General features: G+C 35.4%; 1 protein-coding gene across 2 annotated transcripts in view; it reads left to right on the top strand.

Annotated features, from left to right (window-relative positions):
- LOC120777742 (neuroligin-4, Y-linked) overlaps positions 1 to 27,718 on the top strand; it is a 124,968-nt gene that overhangs the window by 42,061 nt on the left and 55,189 nt on the right. For both annotated transcript variants that reach the window (XM_040109244.1, XM_040109236.1), the window contains one exon: positions 21,207 to 22,749. In XM_040109244.1, the coding sequence (XP_039965178.1) occupies positions 21,953 to 22,749 (797 nt within the window). In that variant the 5' untranslated portion in view covers positions 21,207 to 21,952. The remainder of the gene's footprint in view (positions 1 to 21,206; positions 22,750 to 27,718) is intronic.

Below are 27,718 nucleotides of genomic sequence, written 5' to 3'. Positions count from 1 at the left end.
GTTTCGGTCGCGCTGTCTGTGGCTTAACGGACATATGTATATGTTTGCCGCTGCCATCTATAGCCTAGTCCTTAGTTTATGATTTATATATGACCACAACAAATATCTCTACATGCCATGATGTATGGCAGTGTGGAGGTTAAATTTTCTGAACGTGAGAAATTAAATTAACCATTATTTCGACTATTTTCTCTGACAGCTGAAAAAAGGTTCACACGCACACAAATGACGGCTCAGCTGATTATAGGTGCTGCCAATCAATTTTAATTTATTATAATAAAACTGTTGACAACGAATGTGTGGTGGATAGCTGAAGATTGGGAAAGCAGAAAAATACATTATAATGAAAATCATCCTAAATTTAAGACCAGAAAACACTAGTTGAAGAGCTTGCTATAATTGAAAGCTTTGCATTACACATTAAATTATTACAACAAATAGAATAAAAAAATTAAATTGTAACAACAAATATATTTACAAGCATTACAAAATCAATCAAGATGAGGTTAAATTGAACTTGTGACAGTTTTAAGTCTTTCATATTAAACACTTATGTTCAAATATACCAAACATACTTATCTAATACAAGTAATACCCATTCGAATAAGTAATGCCCACCCAAATACAAAACATATACATACATATAGTGCTTGTTGTATCGATTTATTGCTGATTTCCTGATTCACAATGAGCGCGTATTTTGTATACTATTTGCATACAAGGACCTGCAGCAAAATACTTAAAACCTCTTACATAAATTAGAATTCAATTACTTGCACTGACAACAGCAGTAGCAGCAGCTTTTAGGAACAACAAAACATTCACATCGTATATAAATAGCAAGCGAAAATACAGGTTTTGCGATAACAAGTGACGGACAGTGGGACGATTTGCTCAAACTTAAAAATAAATTTAAAACATTTAATAAAATTAAAAAAAAAAATAAAATAGAAAGTTGTCACAAGTTAGTGAATGTTTTAATAAATTAAATAGCATAAAAACCAAAGAAATTTATAAAGTTAGGAGTCTGTGTGTAAAATGTATTTATAATTAAGCCAAAACCATTTGAGAAATCGTCGAAGTACCAAGAAATAATTTCATTAGGATTCCCACCAGTTCAAGTAGTAAAAACGTGTTGAAATTCAAAGCCATATCCCCCAATTGGTTGAAATTTTTTGGAGCAGAAATTTCATTGGGTCGTATTAAAACTTCCGGTATTTTTAGAGCCTATTTTACAGTAATCACGAAATCATACACTGTGCCGCAATGTGTGTATTTGTAAAAACTGTTATTCAGGATTTCATTAAACGATTGATGACTAACGTCAATAAAATATAATATACATACATATATGTAATTTTATTTACTTTCATTGCCATCTCATTTTCGAGCACAATTGATTGTGTAATAAAAATAATAATTTCTTTTTTCAGTGATAAATTATCGGATTTTAAAGCTATACGAGTACAGAAAGCCAAAGGCATTTGAAAATGAATAATTGGTTTAAGTGATGATATGCCCTTAAATAATTTGACTTACAAAGCGAAGTGATTGATTGATAGATTTCAGAAACATAAAGTGTTCAAATAAATTGACTTACACTTATTTCATATTAATCACATATCACAAAATTTAATTAATATTAACTTCGTTAAGGAGAAATTCTCACTTAAACACAAACAATTTCACAAACATAAGTACATACTAAAGTAAAATTTGTTTAAGTGATTGACATTAAATTTCAGAAAAGTAATTGTTGGAGAGTGTAAGTGATTTTCGTCTACTCAGTTAGAGCAAGAAAGTGCTGCTGACATTAAACGCTTATGACATGTGAAGACAAGGCTTGAGCAAAAAGTGATTGCTTTAGTTTATTTCATGGAACCGTCGATGGAAATCTAAGGGTCCTTCAGCAAGATGACGCAATGTCAGAAATATATGTGATTTGAAAATTGGTCATGCTGATCTTCACATTATGCGTGAATTTTTCGAAAAAGTAATCAAATTCAATCAGAATGCCTAGGCATAATACTTTCAACTAATTATGTGATAATTTTAAATTTTAGTCTCAATGAAAGATGTGAAGAACACACACAGTTTATAATATTTAAATGTTTGCGTGGTAAAAGTAGTATTCCAAAGTAAAGTGGAGGGTGCCTGATAGTTAACAAAATTTTATTCATAAGCACATTCTTGTCTACATTAGCCAACTTCCTGGCATGTTTGTAGCACGTGGCTTTCACGAAAATGCTCCTGATGAGATAACAAGCTCCGCGAAAATCTCTTTGCTTAATCAAAATGGTTCTAAAAAATAGTCACGCGCGCCCCGCAATAAATAAGTTAAAACTGCCTATTTGTTGCTGTATTAACAATTGGAGAACGACGGGTGTAAGCGTAGGCCACATATGAAACAGCTCGTTGGCAGTTGGAGCGAAAGTTTCTATTCGCTTTTCGCAAACAAACAAACTTGTACAGACACTAACATAATTACGTGCGCTGATTTAAATAAACCTAGATGTGTGAACGAGGGGGGGAACTTTCCAAACACACCAGAGTTATCTCCTCTACAACTCAATTAAGCATGAAAATGCTAGAAGCGTACCGTAGCGTTAATTAATTGGCACAAAAACTATCGAATCGGGTTGCGTCAATGACATTGTACCTCATCTGATCAAGGTCAAATTGCATTGCTCACTTCACTCGCCTAACTGAAGCATTGTTCATATACAAGTCCGTACTGGTTTATACCTATTACATTATTTATATGTATTGGTGTGCTAACATGTTTGCTTTGGAAGATTCTAATTTGCTGGTTTACCAAAACATTATCTTTGAAAAAAAAATATAGTAAATCATACATGCAATTTTGTAAAGTTGCATGGTGATGGCTCGGTAGCTGCCATAGCTTGGCAAAAATGCAAATGTCTGAAATATATAGAAAAACGGGGATTAGTATGGGCTGCTGTATTTAAGCATATTTTTAATAAATAAAGAAATATACACGTACATATATTATTAACATTAATAATTCTATATTCGATATAAACTTGTCATATAAATATCTCACGCGCTATTCACAAGCAAACGAAGAGCTCGTCTTAAGGAAAAACATTATATTTTGGCAAATTTAAATTTACTAATCAATTTAAACTCCATTGAGGGCTATAAATGTATTATAGCGAACTAACTTACTTTTCAATAAGGCGTTTCGGGCACGATTTTTGTTTCAAAATGCCCTTCTAGAAATCTGAGCACAGAAAATGTTGCTGGGGAGAGGAAAAAATTCTAAAGAACTAGAAGCTCAATTCTTGCAATATTAGTATCGAATTTATTGACTTGTCAGACCATGAGTTCATGGATGATTGAGAGTTTGCGCTGCAAGCACTTTCCACGAGGCTTCCCTATACTCAAATATTAACACACTATATGTTAGGCAGACCGCTTTGATATCCGTAGAATTAGATCTATCGCGATCACCCCTTTTCACAGTCAGCAGAATCGTTTTTTAATTTTTTAGAGCTTTTGTTCCTCAGAGAAAAGTCATGAACTTTTCATTCTTTCTATGGCGGGTATTTTTAAATTTAAGTGAGACTAGAATTCACATCAGCAATACACAAACTCAGGAATTCAACTGCTGACACTAGAATATTATATATTTCTACTAGATTTTCTGGCAAACGGATTTTCCAGGAAATATTTTTAAACTCCATTAAACTTTAAACTGCATCAAAAAGGCGACAGCAAACACAAAAAGTGTGTAAATAAATGCAGAATTTCAACGAAAATCCAAACTCAATAATAAATCTCATCAAAATTAATTGCAATTTCCCACAATTCCACGAACGCATAAACGACAAAAATTTAGTTAGTTTGTAAGTAAATGTATGCATGCGGCGGCGTGTAAAAAGCTGCAGGCGACATACATAAAAAATTTTCGCAAGCATTCGAAGCTGTGGCATAATTTTTGCAAATTTTCGCCTTACATATATTATTTTGTTGCCGCCACTGTGCTGGTAAAATTAATTTGCAGTGATTTTCACCTTCGAGGGTGTGCGCACACATATGTGTGTATGTACATAAATGTATGCACGTGCGTTCGTGGAAATTTCTTCAGTGAAAATTCTGTTCATAGAAATGTGTATGTGCCTACGTCAGTCGGTATGTAGCAACCAATTTCCATTCAAATCATTTTCGCAAATCTGTTCAGGCAGCGCTTGCAGACATGGCATAGCGCAGATTTACGCCAAACTGTAAATGTGGCATACGCATGACGCAGCGCGTTACAAGTGTGTGTATTAATCGACTTATTAGTTATGTATGTATGGTTGTTCGCTTTTTTTTTGAATTCTGTTTCATTTGCTTCAGCACTCACTTTTCCTACGACCAACTTATTTTACCTAACGAAAATTTTATATGGAAAAATAATAAGCTGCTTTGGCTCAAAGAAATCTCATTAACTTTTTACACTGGTACGTACTCATTCATATGTACCTGCCTTGCCACCCTGCAGTATTTTATTTTACTTTAATTAATTTCGTTCGCCCCACGTTGTAATTGTGGTTCAAACGCGAAATTTCGTCCTTGAGTTTTATTTCAGATATAATGAGTAAGCGTTACAAATTATGGAAATCATGAAAATTTTCGGCTGCCATGACGGATGAGTGATATTTTTCTTGTAAAGCGTTCTGCATGCAGTGGAGTGTTGGTTAATTTTCGTAAATATTTTTAATTATTTTCTCAACATATTCAAAATAGAATGCGAGTGTAGAATCACATATCAGTGTAATCAACGAAGCGAAAATTTAGCAATCGACCAGGAATTAAGTGGAAACTACTACTTTTTCTAACCTCTAATATTAGTGAACAACTTGAGCGAACACGAGAAGTTTTTAGTTTTCGAATATTCTTCAAACACGAAAATGGTGATGCCCAAACCGAAATCTGATGTAGCGATTTAATTATTTTCTCTTTTTAATTTGAAAATACAGACCCGACAAGGAAAAACTCAAAGCTGATTTGTTACATTTTCGTATTTACGTATTTCAGTTTTGTAGTTTGGTTCATTATTTATCGCTGACGACTAAAAAATAATTTGAAAATTGAACACTCTTCTGCTATCAATAATTTTTTTTTTTTATTATTTATATTAATTTACACTTCCTGAGAACCAAAATCTTAATATAAATATATAAAGAAAAATGTTTAACCCTTGAAACTCAAAATAAGTAAATCTAATTTTTCTAACATTCGTTCATACACTTACTCATTTTCATCTACAAGCTCTACATATTCACTGTTACTTGATGAAATTCGTCTACAACAACCAAATAGTCCAAAATTATTCTGTCACTTCAATAGTTTTCCTCCGAAACTCAACAGAAATCGGTGGCATGGTAAACAGTATATTGTTAGTTGAAATTTGCTATTTAGAATCACAAATGGGGCACACAAAAAGGCAATCGAAAATCTGTACAATGTAAATAGGAATTTTATACGCAGCGAATCGCAAAAACAAAATGAATGAGGGCGAATAAAGGAGGCAGCTAACTGACCAAAAACATGTGTTAGCAACCACTTTTTCCTAACAATATTTTTCGCAGCAATTTTTTCAGAACGACGACAGTTTTTGTTTGTCAGATTTCTTCTTTTTTAATTTTCGCGCTCGTCGACAGCAATAAAGATGGCGCCATGTTGATAAACACTGCTTACTGTAACAGTGTGTACACACATGCACGCACAGACACACTAACCGGTTTGTATGCCTGTGTGAAGAGCTTGTTTGTTTTTCGCAGACATGTGAGCGCTGATGCCGCGCCGCGCCTGCTTTTAATAACAATTTCAAATGGGGAAACGTTGCACGAACGCAACAATGAACAATGAAATGACCATTACGTGGAACTGAATGAGGTAGAGAGGGAGGCGAAGCGGTTAAGGGGTCATTCTTGATGGTGTTGATAGCGAACTAACAACTGAGCAAGCAAATGAGTTGAATTCGCAATAAAAAATGTGCAAACAAATTTTAGGCGAACAGATAGTGCGGAGCAAATAGCGAGGTACGCTTTACATAATTTTTTTTATTTTTTTGCAAAAATTGTCCACTTCAATGGCGATTGATGTTGTTGGCAAATAGTTGCTCAACATTTTAGGCACTGTCACCCTTGCTTAATTCGGTCTGTTTATAGTCAATTTAGCCTTGAAATTAGAATATATTGTTGTGCTGTTAGTCAAACGATATCACGAACATCTTTAACTTATTAATGTATGGTTAAGCATACTGGAGCCAGTTGGCTTGCCTTTGGAACCACAATTGAAGTTCTTGTAACGGTCAGTAACAGTATTTGTGGCCGGAAATATATGTACTTCTTCAGAACTACAGCCTTTGGCTAAAAAAGCAAGGAGATATAAGAAAGTAGGCAAAAGCAAGTGGCCTGATGGAGGAATTTTACAATTTTCAAAAATTCGAAGGTCTATTAAAAGACTTTAGCATATGTGGTATATTAATTAAAACTCCTCAAACTTAAGCAATAAATTAAGCCGAGTTAAATTGTAATAATATCTTTAGAAAGCATCAGCAGGATACAATTTAAATAAATGTAAAGCGGCAGTTTAGTTAGTTTTTTATTTTATTCACTGAATGCTTAATTTGTTTGCGAATTTTCATATACATACACATTTAGATTGACAATGATGACTTAAGCGCGCACTTTCGCCACTCATTACAGTTGTTTGTGTCTTTTGTTAAAAATCTAAAAGCAAGCAGAACGCAGAAGCTCAAAAAGTTTCCATAGAAGTTCCCAAGATGTAGAGAGACTTTTGAAATGCTCGTCCCTTTTTCATTAGAAACAACTTTTTCATTAATTTTTTAGAGAAGCTATAAACTACTTAAAGTTTTCTCGTTGCCAACAGACGCATTTGTTTGCCAAGTAAGGCAGCCATAAAACTATATTTTTACAAAACACACGTACGAGCATGTAACTGTATGCTTGTATATATATATAAACATTACAGCAAATATGTAAATATATAAACATACAAACATATATGTATATGTATGTATTTGTAGAAAATCTTTAATTTATACGCCCCGTTATATATTCCGCAATGCATGTCTCTGCTTCGTGATTTTTTGGCCGCCATTTCCCCTCAGCGCATGGCAAATACGAGCGAGCAAGCAGAAAACTATTTTCCCGCTGTGCATTTGTTGAACTGTCATAATTTTTGCGCAAAATCTTTGACTTACGGCTGTGCGCTGCTGTGGCCGCATTCGCCGCACTCCTCCTGCACATGTTGCAATATGCCAGTCAGTGGCGCTTGTGACCTCACACTAACCCTTGCTGGGTAAATACATATACATACATGCACGGAATGGTGCATTGGTATGCGTGGCCCATATCGGTGCATTGACTTCCGTTGTTATTTGACCCACATTTTATTACTGCGCTACCTTTTAACTGCAACGAAGTAAGTTTGAGCATTTTTATAAGTTTTCGTCTCAGTAAATGCGAAATGATAAGTGAATGTACTCATATACATACATTTGTTATATATGTGTATGTACATATATAAGTATATACCTCCCTTGTTCTTATTCGTAGTTTTTAATAATGTATTGGAACGGAAATGTTCAGATAATATTTTGCAATAGGACTTCTAAGGTTTCGTGCAACATGTTGGTAAGTAAATTTTTATTAAAAAGTGCGAAAACTGGAAAAATAAAAGTTACAGTGAAAGAATCCACTAAAATATTTTCACTTTAGCACGCAAGCCACACTAAAAATAATTTTTTAATGAAGTATATTTGTTGAATTATTTTTTTATCCGCATACGCACGTTTCGGAAATAAATGTTAGTACTGACATATTAACTTGGCAAAGCATATGAAATATAAGTATCAAACATATGTGTTTTCTTTAGTTACTGGTTTGTCAGCCATGCCTTTAGGAAATTGTGCGCTTCTTAAAAGCACTCTATGATTGTGGTTTTAGAATGAACATCACATGCTGAAAGATAGCTGTCTTCAACCTGAACACGAGTAATTATAAAAATACACGATTTTAGGTTCTTAGCGCAAGCTTTTAGTATCGTCTTCAAGTAGGTTTCAAGTATACAACAGCTCCACAAATATTAAAAATAATAGGCTTCAGCTAGACGAAGTCGCCAGCAATAATACTTGCGTGGAAATTATACAAAAAATAACAATCAAAATGAGACAGTATGTGTAAATGTTCGTATATGCTGGCAGACATGTTTGTAGAAGATTAAATGGACTACATAAAAATCAATGAGCAACAAGACAAAATATTCAAAAGCCGGCATTTAACGAAATCTACAAACAAATCATGAAAGTGAAGTTTTTTACTTCGCCTTGGGTTTTAACTTTTTCTCAACAGACTATTGGTTCGTTGTTGCAGCATAATTAGTATTTAACACTTCGGCGCTGTTTGCTCACTTGAGTAACTGCCGAGGTTTGGGCGTGACTGAGATTTTTCGCCAGTGTACATTTCGCTATGCTCAGTTCTTCAAGGGAAACAAATTAAATGGAAGAAAAATACAATTTTTTTTTTGTAATGACATAGAGAAGATATTAGATTATTGTCTCAAATGTGTATAATATAAAACATTTAAAATGGAAAGGAAGTGAATTATCTACAGTCATTAAATATGATCTGCATGCATCTTTCTTACTTGAAGTTTATTAAATCTTGCGCGATAAAAGAAATGACATGTTTATGTCTAAGTAAAGATCATATGCATTTACCAACATTTATTTGACGAATATCAGCCTATTTAGCGGAATCAGACCAAAATTATCGCCTCTTCAGAACTCATCACGAAGTTTAACTTCCTAAGGGTCCACTCAAGCAGGCATTTTCTTAAATAAAAGCAGCAGAAAGCATATTTTTCCAAAAAAATATTTTGACATACATACATATATGCATGTATGTATATCCAATATTTCTTCCGCTTGCTCAAGCAGACATTCGATAGAGATTTTTTATCAAGATTTGCATTAGAACGGAGACATATGTATGTTTGTTTCAAAGCTTTTCTTTATTAAATTTATGTGCTTTTGTATATGTAAGCTTGCAAAAGTAAATAGGTATTGAATGTTATATATTTGCTAATATTTTAACCAGCTTTGACAGAGTCAATCACCAGGCAATGTGATTTAGTTATGGCCTACTTATCTTCTCTGCCGCACATAGAGAAAAAGAAATAATATATATTTATATACTATATCTGAATATTTTGTGCGAATCACTTGCGAAAGTGTTTCAATATATATGCATATTAGCTTTTGCACATTAGGCTCACACTAAATTGAATAATTTTTATCTAACAAAAGGGTTCATAGAATATTTTGAGTTAACCTTTTTACAGAGGAACATGCTTCACAAAGGAAATTTAATCGTTATATCTTCATTTATCGTAAGTAAACTATAGTAGGGAAATATATATTTTTGCAGAATTATGTAAATTTTGTATAATAAACTAAGGACTCTGAGGACTTAATGTAAGAAGAAGAAACTGAAGTACGCGTTTGCTATATATAAGTAATCATATTTTGATTTAATATTATGCCTTAAGTTATGCATAATTAAAGGATACAAATTCATTTTGCATGGTGGAATATGTTTAACAGACTGCGTGAGTTCAGAAAAAACATCTGCTACTGGTGTTGTCTAGGTAAAAATTTATCAAAATTTTCAGAGGAAAATATTAAAATCTCCGCTAATAGAAGATCACCTCTTGCAGTCCTTTGGAAGAAATCTGCCACCGCGTTGACAGCACAACTTCTTACAGGATCATCAATAGTGAAAAGAAAAAAAGGGTTTATGATTATAAACTTGGCATTTGACCGAGGGAAAACAAAAAAAAAACAATAAAAGAGAGTATTTTTTGGCAAACGCTTTTACAAAAAAATGCAAATCTTGGTGAAAATTTCTCTAGTTTTTTTTTATATTTTTACTGGAATTATATTTCGAAGACCTGTGTGAAATTTATTTGAGATAAAGTTGTGTATACAGCCGACAACGAGCGAGCAACATTAAGAGGCGGTGTCATCAAAAATATTATTCGATTATCTTGAGACGACAATATTCTAGAGATATTATAGAATTAAATAAGACTATAATATGTTTTTTATGCCATGAAACTCATTTAACCTCTTAATCTTTTAAGCTAGCTTAAAAACCCTTCGGAACTATTTATTTTACTTTAAGGCACTGCTAAAACTCCTCCTAAGATCTACAACACTGCCGTAAATATACATAAATAAATATACTCTACACATAATATTATATGTGAGTATAAATGTAGTCTTGGTGTGCGTGCACGCGTAAGAAAACTTTTGAATAATATATTTCCGATTTTGGCGTACAGTTGTTTGCGGTATTAGTTCTATCGCTGCGACGACTGTAGTGAATGTACATACACCGCAACGTGCAGACAAATATTTAACAAGTCGGATAGTTTGCGCACATAAATATGTAAATATATATGTGTATATGTGTATTTTTGTAACAGATTTGTGTGCATTTCTTCTCCACAAAGCAAGTAACTATTTGCCAAAAGCATCTTATAGCTATTTGCGGAAACTTTAGCACTCAGTATTTGACTTGCTTATTTACTTTCATGTGTTCCCCCAAAATTCGCCGCGTATTCTACTTGATTTGATGGAAATATTTGCGAGGGTGCTGTGATAACTTTTTGGCTTTAGAAAGCGCTGACAATGATTTATTATTTTGTTCTCTTTAGCATGCACTTGTTTAGTCAGACAGAAACGGACATAGCAAGATCCTGGATCAAGCCCAAAAAACATGTTTTGTGGGCTTTACCAATGCGAAGATTAATGCGAGCCAGTCTAATAAAAATTCAGGTAGGCCAGGTCAAGTAAAAAATAGTATAGGCGCTAAGAACGAATAATCTAGAATGCACTGTTTCCTTCATTTCCCAGTTTTCCGCTTCTTAGATCAAAACCTGATTTTTTCAAAAAAAAAAAAATATTTGACATTTTGAGTTAGCAAACACATATTATTAGCTGTGTTAAATAGAGTTTCTCTAGTTTCTAAAACATTTTATGGCTTATTTTGTTTTACTAAATTATCCGTTAATTATGGCGAAGACGTGTTTTATAAGCTTTTCCTTAAGTTGACAATAATTCTAGAGAGTGATATCAGTCCGATTCCTCATTTCCTTCAATAAAAAATAGAATTCCACCACTACACAAGCTTTCTGACCTCCCCTAGTTTGTTAATGTTTGTAGATATGTTAGAAGTAATTAATATTTAGTGGGTCTAACATACAGTTTTATCTTTGCCAATATCCTACGTTATAAGTGCCGATGTCCTTAGGCGTTGACTTATTAAATTTTCGGAAACACTTTAATGTAAGGTCAGCTCAAAGAATGAGAAGGAGATCGGATCAGCTTGCACTACTTGCCAACAACAAAGCATGTTTGATGTACTTGGCTAATATTGTGTATTTGTGTGTATGTTCATAAGTCTGCCATGAACGTTCTGCCACACGCTTTTTCCCTTACCAAAAGCCCACAAAATAATCTCACTTCTACTTGGCTAGTTACTTTGTGCTCGCACTTAAACCTAACCAAATCAATAAATGGGCATGGCGCGTTTTTGGAGAAAGCTATGTACACCTCCACGACATTCATACTACACCTACACTTTTATGCTTCCAATTGCTTTTCACGCCATTAGGCTACTTCGCCGCTTCGCAAGTTGCCAATATGCGTTTGGCTTCGTTTTCATTTCTTGATTTTAATGGGTCTCAGCATAGCCTTACTTTTATCGAGATTTGCTTTCTGCTTATCTGGACATTAATAGTATGCTTTGTTGTATGATAAATGTGCTAGCCAAGGCAGTTATGTGCATTCCAGAGCGCAAATATATACGACATATATGTATACAAGGCGACAAGTATATATTTAGTCCTAAATGGTGTATTGTGTAATTGTGTATGTGCGTTTCAAATGGCTGTTTGTTTTCCCTCTATTTGCCATATTGATTGTTTGTGTTGGCATTTCCGCTCTGTTCGCTTGGCATTATGCCAATGATTTCGCTCACTTCATGAGCATTTCGCAAGCAATAAAGCCGAATGTAGGCGCCTATGCCGGCAACGATAAAATCTACTCAATACTGCTTTATGGCAGTTCCGGCAAACCGCACCCAGCCGAAATGGCCTACCAAAATAAAGGTTATGATATTGTAATAGATTTTCAATGCATCCGTATATATTTTACTTGGATATTGTTAGAGGCATAATCAAAATTTATTTTTATATACCATCTAGATCTTCCTTAGATTATCTTAATCAGAAACCAGTCTCAAAATTGTTCTTATGATTACTCAAGGTTATGTTAATATCTTCCAGATATGCTTATTTAAAACAGCAGCAGAAATCAAATACCCACTTAGTAGAGCCGACGTGGATAAAAATGCGTTATATATTTATTTCCCTCTTTCGTATTAGTTGCACCGGTCAACAAAAAAAAATATTTTTTTTGGGGTTTCTGTTCTCATGCTTGAATTCTGATTCTAGACATTGAAAAACACTTAAATATTAATCTTTATTTCTTTAAGTTTGCTACATCGATAAGTATATTTGAGGTGTAATACGAGAGAGCTCATATGAGTATAAAAGAACTACAAAAAATATTCACTTTTAGACAGTAATTTCTTGTCATTTTACATTTATATATTATTGTTTATCACACATCTTGAATAAAACGACTCTTGTATCTAAAAAACAGTTTTCTAATTATAATCTATAGTGAAATTGTAGAAAAAATATAAGAATCATCGAAAAATTGCTCTAATTTCTACGAAAGCAAACTTTAACCGAAAAAAATTGTCCTTATTTTTGTCATAGGAGAAACTAAAATTTTACATGTAGATGTCAGACCCAAAAATCGTGTTGACCGGTGTTATCAACAAATTTTATATTATTTTAAATTTTCTATTTTATTTCTCGGTCTCTACTTTATTTTTTCAAAACTTATCTTTATGAATGAGAGAATGTAATTATTAATACACATTCAACAGCGCGAAGTAGTTCCACGCTTAATCAATCTTAGTTACATACTCTAAACAAATAGATATACTTACTTAGCAACCATTGTCGAATTTTCACAAAGTGAAAGAGTCAACCAACTAACGACTTCTTTTCTTACTGGTTCATTGGAAGTATTATAATTTTTTTGTGATTACTAACAAAAAATATCAGGGTTGCCACATTTATACATGCATATGTAGATATCATCGATTACTTTCTGCTAAGGCCAACCAGCAGAATACAAAAGGTTTCTGCTCATTAAAATGAGGGCAACTAGGCTGCAATGCCTTCTAACTTATCCTCATTTTAGATAATCTAAAAAATATTAGAGGAAGTACATACAGATACAACTTAATACGACAGTCATTGCCTACATTTAGGAGCGCTGATGTTTAACCATAGGGTGTTATAAAAAATTTAGAGATATATACCATTTGCTAGTAATAATTTAAACACGTAATATTTGACATACTAAAGATAAAATTAAATATATACATACATACGTGCATTATCCCCACAAAAGACAAATCTGTTGTAACCATTCGCATGACATTTGGAATGCTCAACTAATTTAATTATTTACAAATCAATTAACTGGCAATTTATCGCGACATTTTCACATGACATACATACAGCCACATTCATATACAATACAATACAAATCTTGAAATATGCACGAGAAAAGCAAATTTGCACAGTCGCGCAAACAATTGTAAACTTTTCTACGTATAAAGCCATCTGCATTAGAGGGGGTTGATTTTTTTCTTTATACTTCTAAATAAATTTTGCCAAAGGACTATGGGTCTAAAACTTGTTTCGAGCTGGCGGTTTTTAAGGCGAAGTTTAAAAAATCCGTGCAATCGGTTGTGTGGGAGCTATGTGATATATAGTAGTAGTCCAATCGGTCAGATTCAGAAAGTGATCAGTGGAATATCAAAATGTACCTACGTATTAAATATCACTCGGATATCTCAAAAACTGCCGAACAAATTCGCTTTAAAAATCGCTGGTTCCAAACCGGTTTTAGACCTATAATCTTTTAGGCAATGTTGTTCAGAATTACCCGTCGAAAATTTCCCGCAAATGCTATGTTGCCGCTATTTTTGTCTCCCTGCAAATCACACCGCTCTAATGTTCATGCATTACCAGCACATAAAACAGCTTATTCGCCAATTTGTGTGTATTGAAAAATATATTCAATTCGCCTTGACTGCAATCAAATAAGCTAAATCAATTACTTTTCGTTTGCAAGCATACTTAAGCCACCCTGTAGGGAAAAATCATTTTGCAGGATTAGATATTACGATGTGAAATGAGAACAAATGGATATGCTCGTCGGAGTAGCCGAAAAATTTTCTCTTGAGTATACTCTATCAAAGTTTAGGCAGTCAAAGAAGTAGAAGAGCTGATATGTTTATTTCTGCTAATCTTTTTTTCTAATTACTGTTCATAATATTTTTTCACTTTATGCCAGTTTTTACTGGGAAGCCAGACCTTCACTATAGACTCGGGTAACCTGAATTTTGTGATGCTACTGATAAACTGCACGCCCTAAGGAAGATTTAAATTCCAGCTCTCTTTTATTCATGCTATATTTAAGTAGGAATGGTATATTAATAGTAAAGTGTCAAGTAAACTTGAATTTCCTACAGTATCCCATAAATGATTTTGCCATCAATTGCAAAAAAGTCAAGATTTTGTAGCATACGGTAAGGCGTATGTGCAAAGTAATGACTTTACGTCGAAGTTTTTGTTTACGTCTGGTTGACATTTTTGTTAACGTATTGTAGGTAAACATGCTCGTATGCGCGGGCAGACAGACTTGTATGTGAACTGGAATTATTAAGCAGTACATTTACCGCGTAATTAGTTGCGGATGGCAGCCATTGCACGTTGGCGTTGACTTGAGAGCTGTGTGGGAAGCGGCAGCTCCGTTACGATGACACTGGCAATGGCATAGTGCCCATGACACAGTTTTTTACTGATTCACACACAAATACGTATGTATGCATACATACATACATATATAGAGCGCCGCCATTCGCAAGAAATGTTTGAACTTTTTCGCCACCACATTCCACATTTTGATGACGTTTCGACTCTTGCTGGCGGTTTCAATTTCATTTTGAACTTTCCACCACATCGACCAACACTTTGCATAAATTCTCATTTGAATATTCGGCTTAATTAATTGAGTGTACACCGCCGCTGTTGATATTTAGCTGTTAAATACCTTGGACATATTTTCATTTTCTACATTTCAGATTTGCGCTACTGCTGCTTGTTCGCTTTACGATACCAATAAGTATTTTTTTCGAAGTACTTACTCTTTCTTTGAGTTGAAAATTTTCCGTTTGCCTTCCAGAGTAAAAAGCTGGAACTTTCAATGTTGTTCCACGCATTTTAAGCACACAGCGCCTCAATTCAAGATATTTGTAAATTCCTTTTTATGGCGTTTTTTCGTGTGCTTTAATTTCCACTTAGCTTTTACGCGCATTGGCTCATTTCCATATTTTACAGCTTTTAATTACACACAAAGTCTTTGTGCCCCACTCTTGCTCGTTCAAAGCAAGTAGTAACTACTCGCTTACCACTTGCTGTATATATGCATATTGTACCGTTATTTGTTGTTGTACTTGCTGCTACTTGCTGTTGTTGAAGTGAAGGTTGTGCCGCTGGCAATTACTTATTCGCTTGCTTTCATTTGGCTCCTTTGTTATTGGCTGTATATACTTGCGCCGTGGCTGCGGAGCCACCCACCGACACGCTCACACACACACACACGTGCCATAAATTGCATCGCTCACTTACCCAGCGTCCGTTGCGGCCGCATAGCCGCGCAAGTGAAAAGTATTACAAGTTGATAAAGTCGCTGCTTACAACGAGTAAATTACTTTGGTAAATAATTGCCAATGAACTGCGAATCTTATTGTTTTCATTAGGACTTTGTGCTACGTTAGTAAACAATATTTAAATTGTTAATTGTCGTCGATTGTTGCACGCCGAAGTAATCTGATTTAGTGCCGCACACAATTTACTATTTTATTTGTATTTTTATCATCGGTCTGGAGGCAATAAACAAGAAATACAATCGCTTCTTAAGCCGCCTAATTGGCCTTTTTTTTATTTTCTTATTGCCATTAAGTACCGGTTTTTATTACGGTTAATTAACTAGCTATTTAATTACCTTAGATTTGACTAAAAAAGTAAAAATGGTCGCCTTAAATATCTTTATGAAATTCTATATTGTTATACTCTTATTATGAAATTATCCGCTTTACTCCGCAATATATAAAGGTAACTGGTTCTTGAATTGGACTCATTCGCTATTTCTTATTATTCAACCTAACATGAGATATTAGGAGGTAGAAAAGAAATAAAGTCCTGAAACTAAATATAGCTATTCCATCAGCAGTCAATATAAACACGTGTAGTTAACTCTTTTTTTTTTTGACAAAGGCTGACCCGGAAAAACTTCTTAAAAATCGCAGAAATAAACGTCAATATATCGAAAGTTGAAATATATATTTTTTTTGGGAAATCAGCTTTAGCGATGATAACCGGTACGCAAGAGAAAAACCTGTAGAGAAACCCTCCAGACCACTTCATCAATAAGTACTTGACTTGACTGAAGTTGTAATAGAACTTATTCTCAACAGTATGGGCTAAATTTTTGGTGTTTTAGTTCTTTACGTCGATATTAAGCGTTCATTGTTGTAAGCAAGACAGTGCAACCATAAATACCCTTGGCGTTTGAGGACCTAAGGGAATATCACATGGTGATAATTGGAGGTTTGAATCGAAATCTGCTCCTGCGCAGTGGTATAACAGTCACAAATACCAAAAAGGAAACTGAGATAATGGCATTTGACGCTAGCAATTTTGTAGCATGACATACTATGAGTCAAGTGTTAAATATCACATGCAATATGAAAGTGAAAATTTGACTTGACAGAATAGTTTATAATTCTCCATTCCATAGTGAATATATTATTGCCACAAATTAGAAATTGTTGTCCAAAATGTAAGGGAATATATGACAATGGTATGTGCATTTCATATCTAAGAAAATATGAGAAAATGTCTACCAAAATAAACGATGAACAATAAGACACATTTGGAACAAGGAATCCTGTATTGCACAAATTAATATAATCCAGCATGGAATCAGAGTTCTGTTAGTTATCATTTAAGCCCTGTTTTCCTGCATTTCGGAGAATTTTCTTACAGTCTTATCAAAAGATGAGCACTACGGAACCCATTACTATTCAATAAAAAAAAACGCATTCGATATATGAAAACTTTTTAAAATCGAATCAAAAGCAAGAAAGAGATACATATGGTCAAACCAGTCAGGAAATAGACAACACAAAATCACTGCAAAAGCAGTATACATCCCTAAGAGGAGCTACTTCAATCTCAGTACGTGCAAAGGCATAAACTAGATAGAAGAACAGCAATATATGTACAAGTTTCCCAATGCTAATTCTCAGCTTTTGCATATTCTTCTTCAATAACAACAGCATCGTTCTCAGAAATTCAGAGTTTTAAAAGAAATCAACATATTGCAAGTATCCTTAAAATACCAGTAAGTTAATTAACTTTAAATTGAAGCTGTTTAAATTTACTTTGTTTTCCCGCAACTTAAATGCACTATCGCATTACGTTCCTTACACGCATTCAAGTAAGAATTTCGTAAGCTCCAACTCAAGCAAGTTAATGCAATTCAAATGCCACTTTTATGCCGCAATGAAATTACAGAAGAGTGCTTTTACACATCAAGAAGCGTGCGCCAGCCATACTCTCTGCAAAAAACGAGCAAAAATGTGTTTTCAAATGGGACCCACCCACCCAGACGCACACACACGTACACTGCATGCCATTTTCAATGCTGGCGTGTGTTGTTTTTGTTGCCGACTTTTCGTTATTCTTATTGCGTTTATATTGTTGTCTTGCTAATGGTTTTGCTTTTGTGTGATATTAAATGAAATGCAGTTGGCAACGCCAACACCAACTACTATGCCAACGACAACGGCAACGGCCTTGTCCTTGTTTGTTGCATGTTGCACACACTCCATTGGATTAACTGGCTCACTACGCACACAGGTATACATATGCGTATGTATGAGTATGTAAATGGTGATAAAGAGCTTTCATACGAATGCACTTGCTGCTTCATACAGTGGCCGCCTGATAGTTGCGCATCTGTGGCATTCATTCAACAGTCAGACGCTTAATGCTCGCGCAGGTGCATCATAAGTGGGGTATGTAGCAGGCACCTTGTGCGCAAGTGTAAGTGATTATGCAATTCACGGCATTACAATTGAAGTTGTATTTCTGTGTCGAGCAGTTTTTACAGTTTTTATCCACTAACGCAGTTGCACGTGCAGAGACTGCTTATATAAACCCAGCATTCAATTGTTGTGCTGCTGGCATGGCAATATGGCGTAATTGGATTTTTTAATACTAATCTAAAATAAATTATGTTGTACTGAGTAGTAAAAACTTATTCTCATACATTTCAACACTCGTACTTTAGACTAAGCGAATATCTGCAAGTGGAAAGTAAATAACGACAGCACAATGTATGCAGGTGGAATCTGCCAGATAGAAAGGCATTCCAGAGAAACTCAAAATTCTAACCAAAAATGTTCAACACTTTTTCAATATAGAGAGTGGAAACAATGACCCTGGTATTGGCGATAGTTAGAGGAAATGTCTTGGTGCTGAATGACTTTAACGTAAGGGAGCAAAACGCTTTAAAGCAACTGAAATAATTTGTTTATCTGTTTATTTTTATATCAAGAAACTAGCATGCTAAATGACCAACTAAATCTTGTCATGTGAACATTCTAGGCTCTTTTTTTGTGATCCTATTTGGCGTTACGAGGTGATCTTTGTTCTCAGCCTGTATTACAAAACAAGTAAATCTTAAAGCATAAGTCGGAAAATAAACTTAGGTATTATACGGTTCTGAGAAGCTGTAACGACTGGCTCTTTGTACACGTCATATGTAACTTTGTCTACATATACATAGATATGTGATATATGTTATTGAGAATACAGGAAATATTGTGATATTTCTTGACAAGCTTATTAGTGAAAATATAAGGCAAAATTGTCACATATTATACGAGCTTCAGTGATTTTTAAACGCGAAGCTAAGCTTTATGGTATCTTCCATCTGTCATTCTAGGTTATCTTCCATGTACTTTAAATTTTCTGGGATTGCGTTCAAAAAAATCTGGACGTCAATATCTATTCAGTCGCCCCGGCTGCAGAGATCATCGAGGAGAATAAAAATAAATTGTTATTAAGATTGGTTACAATATATAAACATAACTAAAACTTAACTCTAAGTCTTATTGGACTCATATTGTCCATATGACTAATATAGCATTATTCTAAAAATTTCTGCACTGATGAAAGAAATATTTGTGATAAAAACCTCCTTGGTAGATTAGAAAAAAAGTCACTCATTATTTAATTCCGATTAATTCTTTTTTTAGATTCACTAAAACTATAGTGATTCCATATAAGATGACAAGAATAATAGCAGTTACTTCCAACTCAAAACGTGGCAATACTGAGATATGTGCTTTTACAATGATCATCCTTACGTTCATATTTGCAGCCCTTAGGCAGCAATGCTTTCTGACGATTCAAAAGAATGTGTCGGCTGCAAGCGCATGCTGTTATGGTCGCTTGGGCTACCGTTGACGCTTGTTTTTGTTTTATTGCTGGCAATGATCCGCACTGCAATTGCACTGGTTTCACGCTCAGCTGCTTTACGTTACGCTACTTTGCGCTCGCGCGGATATTTAAATCCCAGCCTAAGGACAATTGTGATACTGCTGAAGTTGTCAGCTCTGCTGTTGCTTTTGTTGTTGTGTTGTTTTCACGCTTCCTTTCTGTAGAGAGCGTTACGAATTCCATGCTAGTTGCTGCCTCTTCCCTGCTTTTTACCTGCATTCTGTATACACTCGTTCCAATCAATTTACATACAGCTCACACAGGCTTAACTTCCCTATTTACAAGCCAACCCCACGGCGTATACGTAACAAATAGCTACTCTACACGTTGGCATTTATTTTCAGGCCACATTTTTCTGTTTCTTGTTTTTTGTTTTTGCATAATGCACACATGCATGTGTTTATGAAGTGTTGCATATGCGCCTCAGTGCATTTAACAACGTTGTGTTATGTTAAATGCAGTTCGTTTGTTGTTGCAATTTTAACTACTTGAGTGAGAGTTGGCTGAAGCTGCTGTTATTCTTGTTTAACTTCTTTTTTTTTGGTGTTGCAACACCTGCAGCGACAACTGTACACTGTATGAGCAGCTTGTGAACGCGTTAGTGGGCGAAAGAAGAAGAATGCTGAGATTGTCGCAGTTGCATTTGCGCTGCATTTAAGTTTAATATGCAAACGAGATTTTGGCTACAGTAAATAGTGCCTACTTCTTTGAAATGGATCAGAAATTGTTTTTTAAGTTTAATGTGATTCATCTTGCTTTGTTTATTTAAAAATCTACGTTGAGCTATACTATTGTTAGCTGTTTGGTTAGCTCTCGCTTTTTGTTGTTTTGTTGGATTATAGATTTCTAATAGCAGATATTTGGGATGGTCTGTATAGGAGACGTTGCAATATAGAGGCGGGGTATATTTAATTTATTATGCTTTTAATAATCCTCTGCAACCACTTGAGTTTACTGAATGTTCTCAGCAAAATGTGATATCACGTCACTCCTTCAACTTATCACACGGACAAGTTATTGAAATCTTTTCGTAAAAACAGTGTCCAATCAAAGTGACACCAACTGGACAGCACTTAGATGGGGCTTATGCTTAACAGAAACATTTTTGTCTCTATCTTTCCAAATCAGCTCGAAGCTAAATGAGAAACTGTTATTATCACAGTAACAGCGAAAGAAATGTGTTGAAGGAATTCTACAGCTTAAGCTTCTTTTAATAAGATTGCCATCTATTAAGTATTTTTATTTCAATCAAACTGTTAGTTACGCAAAATTATATGTAGAATATCAACTTGAGATGCTTATAAGGTTTTAAAGCCTACATAATATAAGATAATTTATTTACAAATAATTAGTTTAACAAAAATTTCATTTTCGATTTTTTGTAGATTTGCTCAGTGAAGATCCATTCACGGACAAATGTTAAAAGGTGTACTCGGTTCCAGAAATATATTTACGAATATAACAAAACTCAAATGCTCGTACGAATGGATCAGTTGAACTCAAAGGCATCACCTCAGAGAGACTGCGAGAGAGTAGCGTGTTTACTATTCAAATAATGTATGAAATTATAAACACCAAAAGTTGAATGAATGATTTGACAAGGAAGGAAGAAGTAAGAAGTTCGTTAGTGAAATATGGAGAAAGTTTAAAGAAATCTAAGAGTGAAGGAGAAGATTGAAAATAGCACATAAAATAAGCAATGAAGGCACTAATTAACATGAAAATTAGATCGAAGTCTACGGAAAATTGAAGCAACTTATGCACAACTAATCGCGGCAACTTTTGCAATTAACACAAGAAAAGCAATTTACCTAATAAACACTTAAAATTCTAAAAACTGCTGGTAATATAAAGTTGTATGAATTTGTTGCGAAATGGCGGTTGAAACAAAGACAACAAGAAGCTGCGACAGCAGCAAGTGCATGGCATAATTTTACCGTCATTATAAACGGAGAACGCCATTAAACGCAAGCCGTTAGGTGCATAAATAGCAATAACAATTATTTCAGTTAGCACCGAGCAGCCTACAAGCATCGAGCGGGCGGAGTGAGGCAGCAACAACGCCAACAGCGGCAGAAACACTAGCTGCAGCCAGAGTCATAAACTTAGAGGGGTGCTACCTAGCGCCATTATGATAATGTTGCCGCGTTACTTTTACTTGCTGGAAACAAACACCACCGCACTTTCCATACTCTTCCTACTCTTGGCATGTGTCGGCGGCGGCGGCGGCAACAGTGGCTCATTCGCCACAGCGGCAACAGCAACGCACGGCGCGAACAATCAAAATGCCAACACACGAAATTACAGCCGCAGCGGACGTGATATCACGGTTTATGGGGGCAGTAGTAGCAGCTCCTCAGCGGTGTTTCGTGCGCTTGTCTCAGCCTCATTAACGGACAACAACAGTCGCCTGCAGTCAGCCGCCGCATTAGCGTCCGAAGACAATAGCTTGCAAATGTCGCTAGTCTCCTCACCGATAACAACTGCCTCACTGACCGCCAACAATATATTTTTGGGTCCATCGCTCTCGCTGACAAGCAGCAGCGCCGCATCTGCTACCTCCGGCGCTGGCTCAATGCTACAATCCGCTTCACTGGCGGGTGGTGCCGGTAGCAGTAGTGGTGGCGCTGGCAGTTCTGGTCTTAGTAGTAGCGGACGTAGCAGTCGGCAAAATGTCGGTGGTGCCATAACCAACAACAACGTCAATAGTCATACACATGGCGATCAACTGCCAGCGCAATTATCCTCGCGCATTATACACACACGCAACGGCGCCATATCCGGTGTTATTGTACAACTTGAAGGTCGGCATTTGGATCCGGTGGAAGCGTATCGCGGCATACCGTATGCTTCGCCACCTGTGGGCAATTTACGTTTCATGCCACCTGTTTCGGCGGCCATGTGGTCGGGCGTTAAGAAGGCAGATAGGTGAGTGTAAATTAGAGATTTTTTAATATGTCAGTGCTTACTTAGATAAAGGTTATAACAGTTGATTTTGAAAAAGTAAAATTATAATGTACAGCTTATACAAGCCACACTTGCAATCGGCAGCAATTTTTTGTTCTTCTAAACTTCTTCGAATGCTCTCTCATAAAACTGGTTCCAATTATTGTGTTCACCTGTGCAGTCTTCCTTTGGAAGTGACAATAAATAATTTGCGAAAAGATATTATTTCAAAAAGTGAAGAGTTAACACAAAGTATATGAGCTGTTTGAAATATTTTTCATGCAAAAATTTTTGGTTTCTTACAACTGGTTAACTTCTCAAAATGACTGAAAACATGCTAAATCCCGTCAGATTTCACGCATGTCCTTCATAAAACTTATACTTGACACAAATGCGTAAAAGCCACAGGTAAAAAAATCATTGCGTAACGTGAGAGGAAAATATTGAAGGAACTCATGTGCCGCAAAGCAATTTGTAGCAAGCAGCGCACGCCATTAAATCGATATATGAGGACAGTAGAAGAAAAGAAGATGTGAGCGAAAATGACTTTTTTGATGTGAAGGAACAACAAAGAATCAGCGTCTTCGCTGTCGTTGCGTGTGCTTTCATTGCAAGTAATCAGGAATGGATTTTCTGATGTGCAGCATTGGCAAAAACAGTTTATTTAACGGGGTTGGCTTGATGGTGGCCTTCATACGGAACAATAGCTTAAGAATGTGTCATGATTTTGTCATCAAATACTGGTTGCCTTGAAATGTTCGGCTTTGAAAAATTTTCATATTTTGCTTCTTCTCCTTTTTTGTGCCATAAATTGTGTGATGAAACACACCAGTAAGAGATCAAAAGTACAAGTTGCAATGTTCTAATGAGGTCACTAATGTCAAATGCAAATATTCATGGTAGTAATTTCCGCTTGTAGGTGGTTTTCAAGTTCTTAGAAAACTTTTTGACGCAAATTAGGTAATATTTTTGAGTTGAGTGATTGCCTCCGAACTCTATTGGAACCTGCAATATTAAACCATCCGCACTAACTAACTGCAAAAGATTCATCGATTACGTCTTCACTCTATTCATTCAACATGATATTGAGGTCTAAGTTAGCCGTCTGACAACAGGTAATATTTACTGGATGTCATCTCCGATAATCGGCCGCAATTCGAAGCCCAGTTCATGAACACACAGGAACTTTTCATCCTATCAGGAAGAACAAAATACACGTTTTAGTGGACAAAGTAGCAGAGAAGTCAGAAATAATTTAATAACAATTTTCCAATTTATGTCTCAATTGAGCTCTGATTGTGCAACTCATACTACAAATTGCATACCCCTCCCCCCACATGCTCCTGCGCAGCAACAGTAGCACAATAAATTTTGACACTGATCCCTGCCGTCGACTGTTTTACTTTTGCACACCTGCATACTACCGTTATACAGGTACGCATTCTTTTATGGTTGTTCTTACGATCAGCATTCCCCTCCGTGCCGCACATACATCGTAAATTGCGTTTGGCGCTAATGTATTGTAATAAAAACCTTTTCCGGCTGGTATTTTCCATCGATACACATTTTCGCTGAGTAAACGAAAATTTTATGATTACCAAATTGATGCAGTGCCCTAAAGTGGCAAACATACCAACACCAACACTATATTTGTTAACAAAAATGCACACATACACATACACACGCATGCGTTATGAGTAAGTGAAGGTATTTACGGCGTTGTATAAAAATAATCGAAGCAATTTCAGCAACAGACGGAGCATAAAATACCTGAGATTCCACACGTACGCCACATACTTACTCACACATGCACACATTCTCACATACGCAGACATATTTAAAGGCAGCGTTTAAAAAAGCTTCAAATTTTATTACCACCAGCATAATGGTCCAAAAGACAAGCGCGATGAACGCACACCACAATTGTGGTAAATATATCGGTGTACATATATGAATGTATGTGTGCTCTTGTGCATGTGTTTATGCAAAAATTGTCATTATGCTTTCGAATTTATTTATATGTACAAGCGCTAAGGAGAGGTAGCGGATATCAAACCCCCTGCATGCACATTCAGGCGCACCCACACATTTATACAGGAAAATATCCTTAGAGGTATGCACGTGTGTAATTTTATTTGTAAATAAAACTGTGCAGATTTATCGGCTGTGAGTGTTGTTTGTTATATTCTAACTGTAATTACAGTTAATACCCGCAGTAAATTTTGTTATATGCTTAAATATAAATAATTGAGCAATTTTAACGCAATCGACTCTGCAGTATTTTATAACATAAGCCGAGTGATAGAGATTGCGATCGATCTGTTTTAAAAATGCTTCTGCTGCCTATAAAGCGTTCTCTTATATCAAATAAAAGTCAGCAAAGTGAATATGGGGTGTACCACAATATATTCCCAACAAGGAGAGAGGCTTTTTAATATTTTTCCAGTGAAAAGACAAAGAGCAAACTCAGATCACTTTCTCATAGCTGTTTTATTTAGTATGTCTGTACACATAGAAAGCCTAAATTAAGGAACTATTTTTAACATATACATATAATAAAACTATTTCAGAGAAAATCTATGTTATGTGTAGGTGATGAGGATTCCGATTTTGTGAATTAAAAAAATACTGTGGATCTTAGTTTTTTGTTGCGTTTTGTCAATCCTTTGTCACAGTTCCAAAAGCTTTAAAGGTGCAAAGGCGAAAAAAACACGTGTTGCAAAGTCTTTTACTTTTCAAGTTAGTGTCATACCGTCATTAAATAATGAAAAGGTACTTTGCAAGTTCATGTTTCTTGCTTCAACCGCACTTTATAACCCGTACGCCAATATATTAGAAACCATGTCTTCAATTTAACCCGAAGTTAGCCCTTCCTCTTAGATTTTAGGTAAAAAGGCAAGTTTTTCATATGACAGTAATGCTCTTGTTATCCTCTACCTAAACCAATTTGTTTCTGTCTAAGACACATATGAGCTTTTCTATGCATTGCAAAGCTAAACAGCTCCAGATTGACGTGTATACTGTATAAATGTCAGAACTTTTCACTCAAGTTCCTTCAAAGGCAACATTCGTAGTAAAATTGGCAGTGACAGTGGAACTAATAGCGTTATAAATAAAAAGCTTTTCATACTTAATCTTGCTTCCCCATTTAGGTTGCTTCCAAGTATCCTCCTACGAGTATCTCTGATGTGGATTATACGCAGCATTAGGCATCTCAATTACAAAATGAGTGTGGCAAACTTGAAAGGTGTGTATATACACACATACACACTTTCATAAGATTTGCTTCCATACTCATTTGGGGATTATGTTACTGTCGACACTAAACATGGATAAATATACGATACGACCTACACAATGGTGGTTGCTCTTCCACCTTTGTAGCTGCCAAGCAGACTGACTTAAAATGAGAGATTACGGAGACTGTGCGGCGTTGAATGAATTTGCGCGGTGAGACATTTGAATGCCTTAGCTACCACTTAAGTCAAACGCACGAAGTATTATGACGTTAAATAGCAGCCATTTTTCACACGTATAGTTCTGTATGCATTTAAGTTTCGTTAGAGGTTATACGCATTCATAAGCTGTAGGGAAAAGAGATCCATGGTTTTTCCAATAAGTGGTTTCACAACAAAAGCTGGTATAAGTTTAAGTTTAGATTACGCTATACGGCGTTAAGTAGATAAGACCTTGTACTTACAGCACCTTTCAGATAGTTTTTTGTTGGTTGACACACCATTGTTTAAGTAAGGTTAGAAAAGGTGGACGCCAGCAAAGAGAAACACGTCATATTTCGATTGTTGATGTGAGAACCATTGTACAAAAAAACGCTGTTGTCCAGCCCATTCGGTTGCCAAGTCAGGACTGGCGTTCTGAAACGCTTTGCTATGTATTTGTTGAGATAGGCAGCATAACATCTACTAAAAGCTGCCCTCCTGTCGGCAAGCTCCTAACTGGGACCTATACTTTTAAATTACCACTAGTTTCTTTAATTACGGAGTCCAGAGTCCATGAAAATATTGTAATTCAAAATTAAGTTTTATTACTCCTCACAACTCCTCCGATCTGTGTTTCAGCAACATCTGCATGTTATCTAAGCATCTCTGTGCCTCTCAACCAATCAAATTCACAAATGATGTCGCCTCCGCTTGTGCCACAAAGTGGTTTAATATTTGTTTCTCCGCTCTAATGTTGATATATACATACACATACATATGCATATATATACTTTTCTCTTAGCTGGTGCGATGCTTTGTGCGTTTTTAATAATGGCGCTTGCAAAGTGAGTGCTGCCACTTCCTCCTACACTGTCAGCCACTCTGTGGCATAGCGCAAAGCACTCACCGTAGATACTGTAAAAAAAAGTGAAATTAAGATTTTAATGTTGGAAAATTTTTCATTTCATTTTCGCTGAAACAGCGTTGCCATCAACCAGCACTTAGGTTCTATCTTGCTGAGTTCTTGACTTTAACTTTAATATGTACGTTTCACGTTGTTTGTGTTGCAAGAAATTTTTGTTGCTATGTGAGTTGCGGTTACTCGTTATGCTATTGCTCCAGTAAATATTGCTGTTGTTGCGGGTGTCGGCACTTAATTGGTGTGACGAGCACATAAACCCATTAACTGGCAAAGCGTGAGCTACTTTGGATTTTATTAGAGTGTAATTTCATAGACCGCCTTGAAGAGTTCGCTGTTTTTATTAAAATTACATCGAGTCAAATGAAATTGTTTATACTAAAAAATGTTATATGCTTTGAATAATTTAAGGGTTTAGTATAACATAGGCTATGCGGAAAGGCAATATAAATAAGAAGGTGAATACACTGGAAAAGTAGATACTAGGAAATTTTCAAGGACACTTCCTTGCTTTCGTCAAGTATCACAAACGGTTAAAGAAATTGTTATTTAATTCAATGAGGACAATTTTTTAAGAAAAAATACTATTTAAAAT

This window comes from Bactrocera tryoni, chromosome 1 (assembly GCF_016617805.1).
Source record: "Bactrocera tryoni isolate S06 chromosome 1, CSIRO_BtryS06_freeze2, whole genome shotgun sequence".
Taxonomy (NCBI): Eukaryota; Metazoa; Arthropoda; class Insecta; order Diptera; family Tephritidae; genus Bactrocera; species Bactrocera tryoni.
The sequence above is the reverse complement of the archived record's forward strand: the minus strand, read 5'-3'. Positions and strand labels throughout refer to the sequence as shown.